Source organism: Trachypithecus francoisi, unplaced genomic scaffold (genome assembly GCF_009764315.1).
Source record: "Trachypithecus francoisi isolate TF-2019V2 unplaced genomic scaffold, Tfra_2.0 Lachesis_group12, whole genome shotgun sequence".
Lineage (NCBI taxonomy): Eukaryota > Metazoa > Chordata > Mammalia > Primates > Cercopithecidae > Trachypithecus > Trachypithecus francoisi.
Genome location: NW_022681457.1, coordinates 47,251,434 through 47,262,773, shown reverse-complemented (window position 1 = coordinate 47,262,773; position 11,340 = coordinate 47,251,434). Strand labels below are relative to the sequence as shown.

Genomic DNA, 11,340 nt, shown 5'->3' with positions numbered 1-11,340 from the left:
TTTTTTTTTTTTTTTTTTTTTTTTTTTGAGACGGAGTCTTGCTCTGTCGCCGGGGCTGGAGTGCAGTGGCCGGATCTCAGCTCACTGCAAGCTCCGCCTCCCGGGTTCACGCCATTCTCCTGCCTCAGCCTCCCGAGTAGCTGGGACTACAGACGCCCGCCACCTCGCCCGGCTAGTTTTTTGTATTTTTTAGTAGAGACGGGGTTTCACAGTGTTCGCCAGGATGGTCTCGATCTCCTGACCTCGTGATCCGCCCGTCTCGGCCTCCCAAAGTGCTGGGATTACAGGCTTGAGCCACCGCGCCCGGCCTCTTTCAAAAATTTCTTTAGTAGTTAGGCTGTTTGTGTGTATGCATGTGTATGTATGAGTGCGTTCGTGTGTAACCGAAACAGTAACCGGCAAACATAGCAACAGGAAACTGTAGGGCAGGGTCTGGGAAAAGGGGAGGAACCCGAAGGTACTGACAAGCCCAGACCAGACTCCCCCGAAGTGAGCAGGCAGCAAAGGCTGAGAGTGCCAGCTGCCTGGGTACTGACGGACCCCACCCACGGAAACGATGCCTTATGAGGAAGCTAACCAGGGGCACTTACCCAAGACCTGCGCAGGCGTGGCTTGAGGAACCGCCCGTTGTGGGTGGAGCCACCCAAAAGGCTCCGGTCGGGGGCGGGAACAGGATCGGCTCGCGGGCTGGCGCCAATACGCTGCCGCAGAGACAGGGCGGGCTCTGCCAAGGGACGCGCCGCGGGGCGGTCCCTGCGCCTGAGCCTCTAAGAGAGGGAAGGAACACTCCTCCGAACTGCGCGTCGCTACGCGTAGGTTTGCGGCGCCGTCGACCCCAGAGGCGGGGCCGGAAGCGCTACGGTTTGACCCCCGAGTCCCTCTGTTCCCGAAGGGGCGGCCGTCTTTCTGGCGACCCACTCTGCCTCCTCTTCTTCTCCCCCATTACCCGGAGACCGAAGCCCCCAGCCAGGGCGGGGCGGCGCAGCTCGAGCTCCCGGACCCGGAAGAAGCGCCATCTCCCGCCTCCACCATGGAGCCCACCGCGCCGTCCCTCACCGAGGAGGACCTCACTGAAGTGAAGAAGGACGTGAGTAACGCAACTGTGCCCAGGGCGGGCGGGTGCGGGCTGCAGCCCAGCGGGCAAGGGAAGCGGAAGCCTGGAGTCCGAGGACAAGGAGGATCCTCCAGGTCCAAGGAGCGGAAAGTCCTAGCACAGGAAGACTGTGGCGAGCCCTGCATCCGAGGGACCTTGGTGGCAGTGGTCCTCCAGTGACCTGTCAATCCAGGTTTTACGTCGCTAAACGCAGAGCTTGGGCTTTATTGCCCAGTGGAGTTTTGATTCTTGCCCACTCCTCACCCATCCCCTCATGCTTTTCCCCACACTGTGTTCTTGGAGCTGCTTCGTCATGGACCGGTGGCTCAGATTCATCCTTGAGTCAGGCTGCCTAGGCTGCTCTCTCAGCCTGGAGCGAAGGCTGTACCAGGTGAAGGATCCCAAGCAGTGGACCAAAAATGTGAAGCTCTTTTGCATAGGGGGCTTGAGGAAGCTCAACAGCTGAAAGCACAACCTGGAATTCCCCTAGTAAGCAGACGCCCACATATTTAAATTGGGGTTGGGGGAGTGAATTACACGTAGCTGAAAATTAATGTACAGGTAAACGTCGAAAATATTCAGTAGCTAAATTATGCTCTTCTCGGATGGTGCAGAACTACATAAACCTTCATATTTATTTGTAACGAATGGCTTTGTTGAGATAGGACATTCTTTTTCCTTTGCGTTTGTTTTGCCAGATGAGACCTGTATGAGTATCACTAAAATACGTTACATGAATTCAAATTAAAAACAAACTCAACATGAAACGTGTTCTTACTGAACACTGCAGTACTTTCACAAAGTCATTTTGGTGAACTGGACAGGATGGCAACTTTTTAAATGTTCATCCACTTCAAATCCCTTCCTCTTCCCTGTAAGCTTTATTACACTGTACTCACAATTGGTGTGACTCACCAGCAGAAGGAAACTGGATGTGACTGGGAGTTGTGCTTAGTTTCCTCATTCAACAGAGATTTATGGAGCACTTACTATATGGAAAGCACTGGCCTTGGGTCTGGAAGGATACAGAAAAATGAAGATCAGTTTCCTACTTTACATTCTAGTTGAGATAAGAATGGAACATAAATAACTACTGTAGAATAAATGTTGTCTTATTCATGGTGAGTGCCAGTAAAACCTTGAACTTCCAAGAGCTAGTCCTCCTATGTTCCAGATGCTGTGTCACACAGTTTACAATGTTCCCACTTAACCTTCACAACAACCTCTAAAGAAGATAATTGCCATTCCCATTTTACAGCTAATAAAACAGGAACTGAGAAATTACAAGTGGAAGGAAATAAGATCTGTATACAAGTACAGATGTGAAGAGGGGCTTCCAGGTCTTTGTTTTGGTCTGTCAGTTCATTGATGTTATCTATCTTCAGGATTTCGTTTTACGCCTATATCAGAAATGCGTAACCTTGAGGAAACCATGGATGGGTTTCAAAAGGTCTATAAAAGAAACTATGTGCATGCTTTTTTTTTTTTTTTTTTTTTTTGAGGTGGAGTCTAGCTCTGTCGCCCGGGTTGGAGTGCAGTGGCCAGATCTCAGCTCACTGCAAGCTCCGCCCCCGGGGTTTACTCCGTTCTCCGGCCTCAGCCTCCCGAGTAGCTGGGACTACAGGCGCCCGCCACCTCGCCCGGCTCGTTTTTTGTATTTTTTAGTAGAGACGGGGTTTCACAGTGTTAGCCAGGATGGTCTCGATCTTTTGACCTCGTGATCCGCCCGTCTCGGCCTCCCAAAGTGCTGGGATTACAGGCTTGAGCCACCGCGCCCGGCCGTGCATGCTTTTTTCTTTGAGGTTTTTTTCATGATATTTTCTTTTTTTTTTTTTTTTTTTTTTGAGACGGAGTCTCGCTCTGTCACCCAGGCTGGAGTGCTGCTCACTGCAAGCTCCGCCTCCCGGGTTCACGCCATTCTCCTGCCTCAGCCTCCCGGGTAGCTGGGACTACAGGCGCCGCCACGTCGCCCGGCTAGTTTTTTGTAGTTTTTAGTAGAAACGGGGTTTCACCGTGTTAGCCAGGATGGTCGATATTTTCAAAATGTCTTCTGATCTTAGTTTTAAAATTATCCACATATTTGGACTTCTCTCTCTCTCCACTCTAGGTCCTTATTTCCAAATGTCTACCGGAAATCTACTTTTATATCCTACAGATTGCTCACCTTGTCAAAAAATTGAATTTTTTATTATCCTTTTCCCAAAGTTGCCTGCTATTGCTGCTGCATTGCCTTTCCTGATGAATGGTGTGCTACCACCCTTCGCCTTGGGACCTCCCACTTCTTTAGTGTCTCCCCCTTCTCCTATCTAGTTATTTGCCTCATTGTGTTGGTTGGATTTAGTTCAGTTTAATAAATATAGATTACATGCTACTGTGAAGCTGATACTGTGGTTGGTTCTAACAGTTCAAAAATTAAAAATGAAGACACAATCCTAACTTGAAAAGAGCTCAGTTTCTTGACGGGAATCGTTTTAAATCACAAAATAAGTGCAGTGAGTTTTACATTCATCTGAAACATTAACTGCTTGGTGCTCTGGTAAGTGCAGAATATACAGTGTTGGCTAAAACATACCTCGTAGCTGTCTGCTTCAAACAGAGATGTTAGAGTTTAAAATAAATAAATATATTTGTTTTTATTATGGCAATTACTATGAAGGAATCCAACAGTGCTAAGACAATAGTAGGGGAAATCGACTTGAGATGGGATGGTCAGGAGAGGTTACTTTTAAACTGATTCCTGAAAGATTTGACAGAACTGAGGGAAGAGCATTCTAGGCAGAATAGAATTTATAAGGACCTAAGACATACAAGACCTTGGTGACTTGGGGAAATCAGAGGAAGGCAGAGGGTATTCTGAAGTGAAGTTAGGAAGGTGGGCTAGAGCCATTTTCATGAAGAGCCTTTTAGTAAATAAAGTATTTGGCGTTTTTTTCCCCCCCAAGTAATGTAGAGACATGTTGAAGAATTGTATTGTTTAAAGATCCCTCTGCCTGTTTCATGGACTGAGGAGAACAAGAATAAGAACAGGGAAGCCAGTGAGCAGGCTTTTGGAATCTATAGAGATGAAAGATGATGGTGATTTGGATCAGGGTGAAGGTAGTGGAGATGGATGGAGCAGGAGAATTCCAGATGCAATTTCTGAACTAGAAAGGATAGGACCTGGTGATGGATTGAACGTGGGAGTTGAGGAAGAGGATATAATTAGATTAGTACATGGAAATGTCTTATCAGCAATTACATCTGCAAAGTTAAAGATCAGAAGAGAGATCTGAGCTAGAAATGTAAGTGTGGGATGGAATGATTTTACCTAGAAAGCTGAGAGCTAGAAGAGAAAAATGGTTTAAAAACCTTTAAAGAAAAGAGTTTTAAAAAGTGAATTGTTAGCTTGAAAGTAGGGTAACAAAAAAGAAAAAGAGAAAGTGATTGAAAACTTGTGTCCACAGAGATGGGAAGAAAACCAGGAGAGTGTGGTATTCATGTAACAATTTTATTGTTTCAGGGAGGGAGTAGTCAACTGTGTTTATGCAGCTGAAAAATAAAATGAAGATGGAAAAGGTTTGTCAATAAGGGGGTCATTGGTGACTTCAAGAAGAATACTGGGGCAGGAATGGAAGTATCTGGAAATGAATTTTGAGATAAGGTGAAAGAAGTGGAGTCCTGGTGTATAGAAAGGTGAAATGTATACACAAGGTGCTACAAGGACAGAGGAGGGGGTGCCTAACTCATTCTGGGGAGTTAGGTAAACCTTTCCAAAGAAGATGACCACTGACCTAAATCTTAAAGGACGAATAGGGGCTTTAGGGTCTGATAAAAGAAAAGAAGACAAAAAATACATAAGAAAATGTAGAGAGACAGATAGTTTTAGATAGAGCATAAATTTTCAGGACAAAGGTAGTGATAGATTAAGTTGGAGAGGTAGGCAGGAGCCATATTATCAATGAACTTTGTCTTCCCTAATTAGTTATTATTACTTACTGTGTACAGAGGCTATGCGTGACCTTCATATATAGTATTTGCATTTAGTCCTCCTTGATGTCCTGTGAGTTAAGTTTTTAATCCTTATTTTATCAATAACATACCTGAAGCTTGGAGTGGTGAAGTAACTTGGGCCAGCTCTCACAAGGGTGAGTACTAGATTCAAGATTTGAACTGAGGTTGGTCCAACTTTAGAGCCATGCTCTTAACTTCTCTACTATTCTGCCACGTAAAGGAACTTTATCCTTTAAGACAGGGCAGAACATTGTTTTTAAAATTGTTTTTAAATTAACAAAATTTCAATATTAGAATTTGCTGGGCACAGTGGCCCACCCCTGTAATCCCAGCAACTCAGAAGGATAAGGTGGGAGGATCACTTAAGGCCAGGAGTTCAAGACCAGCTTAGGTAATATAGCAAAGATCCCTCCTCTACAAAAAAATAAAAATAAAAATTAGCTGGGCATGGTAGCTCACACCTGTAGTCCTAGCTACTCAAGAGGCTGAGATGGAGATCACTTGAGTCTAGGGATTTCAGGCTGCAGTGAGCTATGATCAAGCCACTGCTCTCCAGCCTAGGCGACAGAGTGAGATCCTTAAAACAAATTTAGTAAAATTCATATAATACTCCAGATTTCCATTTTCTCTTGAAGGAGAAATGTTGAGGAGGGGGAAGGAGGTAGTTAGTGCAGCTAGGTTTCTATTGTTAATAATCTATGCCAGATATGATAAGGACCAGGTCCTGGACATAGTTATTTGCTTACTCTGTGCTTTTCCAGTATTTGACCTACAATCTTTTTTTTCTGGGCCCTATAACATTGTTTTATAATTATTGCCTGTGATATTTATCATTTTCCCACCTAGACCATGAGCCCTTTGCATGTAGGATTCAAATCTTGTTCATCTTTGTATACTCAGTGCTCAGCACTCGGCATATTAGGAATTAAGATAATGTAAAATGTTTGTCATGTGAACAAACAAGTAAATGTGGAACTTCAGTAGACCAAGGAACCCTTCACCTAGCCTACTTTCCTGACATCATATACTAGGGTACTTGGCCTTCCATTACCTTTGTCATCATTACTAACATATATTGATCACTTACTATGTACCAAGCACTTTTCTAAGCACTTTGCCTATCTTTATTCCTCATATAACAGTCAGCTGAGGAAACAAGCACAGAGGAGTTAATTACCTGCCCAAGATCATATATCTAGTCAATAGAGGAGCTAAAATACAGTCACCGATATCAAATTATTAATGCCATTTATTGAGATCAACATGGGTTTTCTGCTAATTAAGCTCTCAGGCACTTCTCAAGTCTAGGTTTGCTTTTTTGTGGTGTCCTTTTTCTTTATTTCTTTCATTTTTCCAACACTCACTATTCCCCACACATCTTTCCATCTCCCTTCCACCAAGACCGATTCACTGAGTTAGAGTGTAGTCTTTCCAGCAGACCCCAAAGACAGATATATATGGGCTCTTTCAGTTTAGGGTTTTGTTTTTTGTTTTTAATAGTTTTACTCTAAGGAAATGGAGTAATTAATAACAAACATGAGAAAGTTACAGACTGTTAGACCTCTCACTAAGTTATTGGTCCTGACTAATTCTGGACTCGTTGCTAACCGATAGCTAAAATGTACAGCAGTCTTTGCCCTCATCTTTACTCCCGAAGATGGCCCTCAACAGACCTCCCTGTTTCCAAGGACCCAGGCCGTCTAGATTCAGCCGGTCCCTCCTCACAACAGCCTGGTCTTGGTTTTTAGGTTTGAAGGTGAGATCAAAGCAGTGAGGAATGTCTAGGACCTACTTGTGTCTACTTCGACCTTCATCTTAATTAGCATGCATTTTAGAAGGCCTGAGCCGCCTGACTTTAGAACATTATCTCACACCAGTTAAGATTGCTAACTAATAGTCACCTATGTGATTTTCTTAGATGTTATAAAATAACATTGAACCATATTTTATGTCTTCTAGGCCTTAGAAAATTTACGTGTATACCTGTGTGAGAAAATCATAGCTGAGAGACATTTTGATCATCTGCGTGCAAAAAAAATACTCAGTAGAGAAGACACTGAAGAAATTTCTTGTCGAACATCAAGTAGAAAAAGGGCTGGAAAATTGTTAGACTACTTACAGGAAAACCCAAAAGGTCTGGACACCCTTGTTGAATCTATTCGGCGAGAAAAAACACAGAACTTCCTGATACAGAAGATTACAGATGAAGTGCTGAAACTTAGAAATATAAAACTAGAACATCTGAAAGGTAAGATATCTTACTTATTTAAGAGTTAATTTAAATGTAATAATGCTTTTTAAAAATGCAGAGCAGGCCAGGTGCCTACATTTTAGGAGGCCAAGGCTGGAGGATTGCTTGAGGTCAGGAGTTTGAGACCATCCTGGGCAATATAGCGAGACCTTGTCTCTACAAAAAATAAAAAAAATTTGCCAGGCATGGTGGTGCATACCTGTGTTTCCAGCTAATCAGGAGGCTGAGGTGGGAGGATCACTTGAGTCTGGGACATTGAGGCTATAGTGAGCCATGATTGTGCTACTGCACTCCAGTCTGGGCAACAGAGCAAGACCCTGTCTCAAAAAAGCAAAACAAAAAAAAACAGAAATGATCATTTTGCTTTCAAAAAGTTTAAACTTCAAAATTATATTCAATTTGCATTTATTTTACCTTATGTGACCTTATTACATTGAAAAAGTGGAATATCTGTCAATATACTGTATTTGTATTCATTTAATACCATTTATGGAAAACGTAACTATTATGAAATCCCTGTATACATAAGGATTTGTTTCTAAAGTCAGCAGAATATAAAATTATTCAAGAGTAACCTCTGAAAATACTGTACATCACACATAAAGAACAGTATTTAGGCAAAGTATTTTAAAAGTCCAACTCTGCTAGTTTTTCTTGTGATCACCAGTTGATCACAAGATGAAGTAATTGGCACTTGTTTATAGGAATCACGTTGCATAAAATATTCATGACTTGAAACTAGTCTGACAAGATGTAAAAGCATGGAAACATTAAGAGAATAGCAAATTCACCTGTCCCATTTCACTCTCACTCCAGAATATACACTCATTGATTGGAATATTGTGTGGAATTGCCTACACAATTTAAATCCCCAACCCCCTCCTTTCTCTGTTCCTCGCTGTCTCTCTCTCTCTCTCTCCAGAGCACATAAATGTGCATGTGACGTTCTACAGCTGTTCTAGGCATTAGGGATACAGAAAAGAATAATTTAGGGTTCTGCCCTTAAGGAACTCATAGTCTATAAGTGTCCCCTTGCTGGGACACATGACAAGTTTTCCCTTTTGAGCCATATCTAAGAAAGTAGTTTCTATAGCATGGAATAGACATGCTGACTGTATTGTAAGGTTGAAAAACTAATGGAAGAAGTGACATGTAAGTGTCCTTTATAGACTATGCAGGTTTTACCTAAAAATTGTCAACTCAGGGTTTCTGTGCCTGTAGGTTGAATATTTGCTAAGCCTAACAGAAGGGTAAATTGTATTTGTGTTTATTCTTTCAATCCTGTGGATAATGGTTAACTATGGATGTGATAAAATTCTTTGATGGTATCTAAGTTGTTTTCTGCTATAGCAATACTTGAGACTGGGTAACTTATAAAGAAAAGAAATGTATTCATTTCTTACAGTTCTGGAGGCTGGTTAAGTCCAAGTCCATGGCGTCAGCATCTGGCAAGGGTCATCCGTGGTGGAAGGGCAGAAGATGGAAGAGTGAGGGAGGGCAAGAGTGTGAAAGGGAAGAAAAAGGAGTCGAACTCCCAAAATAAGTAACCCATTCCCATGATAATGGCATTAGTCCAGGGCAGAGCTCATGACCCTGTTGCCTCCCAAAGGCCTCAGCTCCTAACACTGCTGTAGTGGCAACCAAGTTTCCAACATGTGAAATTTTGGCAGATACATTCATACCATAGCTATTGGGAACAACCACTGTCATTTGAGTAAACTATGAGGTTGAGAAACAGGACGTTATCTATTGAATTGTAGTTCTCAGTTTCCCACAAAGTAGTCCTGGAATGTTGGGCATGACTTAACTGTCCTGTGCCTTTTTTTTCTTTTCTTTTTTTTTTTTTTTTTAAGACCATGTTGCTCTTGTTTCCCAGGCTAGAGTGCAATGGCACAATCTCAGCTCACTGCAACCTCCACCTCCCAGGTTCAAGCGATTCTCCTGTTTCAGGCTCCAGAGTAGCTGGGATTACAGGCACCCGCCACCACGCCTGGCTAATTTTTGTATTTTTAGTAGAGATGGGGTTTCGCCATGTTGGCCAGGCTGATCTCGAACTCCTGACCTCATGTTCTGCCCACCTCGGCCTCCCAAAGTGCTGGGATTACAGGTGTGAGCCACCATGCTCCGCCCTTTTCTCTCATCTTTAATAATAAGAGACTATCCTAGGTGACCTCTGAAATTCCTTTTAGTCCTGATATCCTGTTATTCAAGAATTAGCCATTGCCATTGATCAACAGATAGAATTTTAGCATCTGCCCTGTTTACATTTTGTTTTTATTGGCTAATATTTTTTGTACCAGAATACTAAAGAATATTTATTGTGAAAGCTATTTCTTATTTTATAAGAAGTTTTAGATGGTTAAGTTTATATGTACACTGTACCTTAAATAAGAATTATAACATGTCGTTTAACTTCCATGAGACTATTTTCTTATCTAGAAAATGCAAATAATAGTACACTTCATGGTTGTTGAGAAAAGCAAATTAGATTTGAAATAGATTATGACAGAAATTATAAATTGCTATTTAAATTTTGATTGTGGGGTAACTAGCTTGTAATCTTTAACAAGTCACAAGATGGACAGTGACTCCTTTTTTTTAGTTACTTTTTCATTTACATATGAATAATTTTATTGTAGGACTAAAATGTAGCAGCTGTGAACCTTTTCCAGATGGAGCCACGAACAACCTCTCCAGATCAAATTCAAATGAGAGTAATTTCTCTGAAAAACTGAGGGCATCCACTGTCATGTACCATCCAGAAGGAGAATCCAGCACAACGCCCTTTTTTTCCACTAATTCTTCTCTGAATTTGCCTGTTCTAGAAGTAGGCAGAACTGAAAATACCATCTTCTCTTCAACTACACTTCCCAGACCTGGGGACCCAGGGGCTCCTCCTTTGCCGCCAGACCTGCAGTTAGAAGAAGAAGGAACCTGTGGAAACTCTAGTGAGATGTTTCTTCCCTTAAGATCACGTACTGTTTCACGACAATGACACTTTATTGCCTTTTAATTTTTAATGATGTCAAAAAATGTTTTAAAAAATATGAATCTTTTTATAAAATGACTGTAATGATTTGTTTACATTTGATACATGTCTTTTAAAATGCGATGTAAGCATACTTTGTAAATAGGATTTTTAGAATAAAAAAGCATACTTTTAAGATAGCTAACTGTAAATCATGTTGATCATGTACTTTTTAGTAATTTCTTTTTTTCCTTTTTAAGATCTTTCACTATTTTTTAAAGTATTTTCTATTTTAAGACTGATTTTAATAGGGAATATATCTCTATTTGAGAATAGACTCTTACTGGGAAGAACGTTTTTTCCTCAGTGCATTTGTGCTAGAAATTTTCAGTCTAATAGTCTTTGCCAGTCATTCAGCAGCAAATTTTCAGCATTAAGCTGTTCCTGTTCAGTAATAAAACCAATCACTGATGGGAAAACTGCCAGTATAGAAAAATAAAAATAAAAAATCTCTTTTCTACTCCATTGTCTTATAGGCACTTAAACAGCGTTTTTTTGATACCGGAGGAACACTTAATGGAGTATGAGCCACCTCAGATCTCAGTTTGCCAACATTCATTTCTAATTAACCTTACTAATTATACTACTTTGTTAGGATTTTCACATTCTTGGCTTAATCATTTTCATTCTTAAAGACAAATATCTTGGCCTAAACCTCAGTTATTACATGTAATTTGATGAAGTATTTGAGGTATTTTTTTCTCTTTTTTTTTTTTTTCTTTTTTTTGAGACAAGAGTCTTGCCCTATCGCCTAGGCTGGAGTGCAGTGGCTCAACCTGGGCTCACTTCAACTTCTGCCTCCCATGCTCACGTGATCCTCCCTCCTCAGCCTCTCAAGTAATATAGCTGGGACTACAAGTGCTTGCCACCATGCCTCACTAATTTTTGTATTTTTTTATAGAGATGGAATTTTGCCATGTTGTCCAGGCTGGTCTTGAACTCCTGGGCTCAAGAAATCTACCCAGCTTGGCCTCCCAA

At 41.6% G+C, this 11,340-nt stretch overlaps 1 protein-coding gene across 1 annotated transcript; it reads left to right on the top strand.

Moving 5' to 3' along the window:
• Positions 1–483: 483 nt before the first annotated feature.
• On the top strand, positions 484–10,792 carry BCL10 (BCL10 immune signaling adaptor). The gene is made up of 3 exons (XM_033225462.1): positions 484–1,087; positions 7,043–7,331; positions 9,974–10,792. Exons 1-3 carry the CDS (start codon positions 1,031–1,033, stop codon positions 10,327–10,329), a joined length of 702 nt encoding a protein of 233 aa, XP_033081353.1. The 5' UTR covers positions 484–1,030; the 3' UTR covers positions 10,330–10,792.
• Positions 10,793–11,340: the final 548 nt, after the last annotated feature.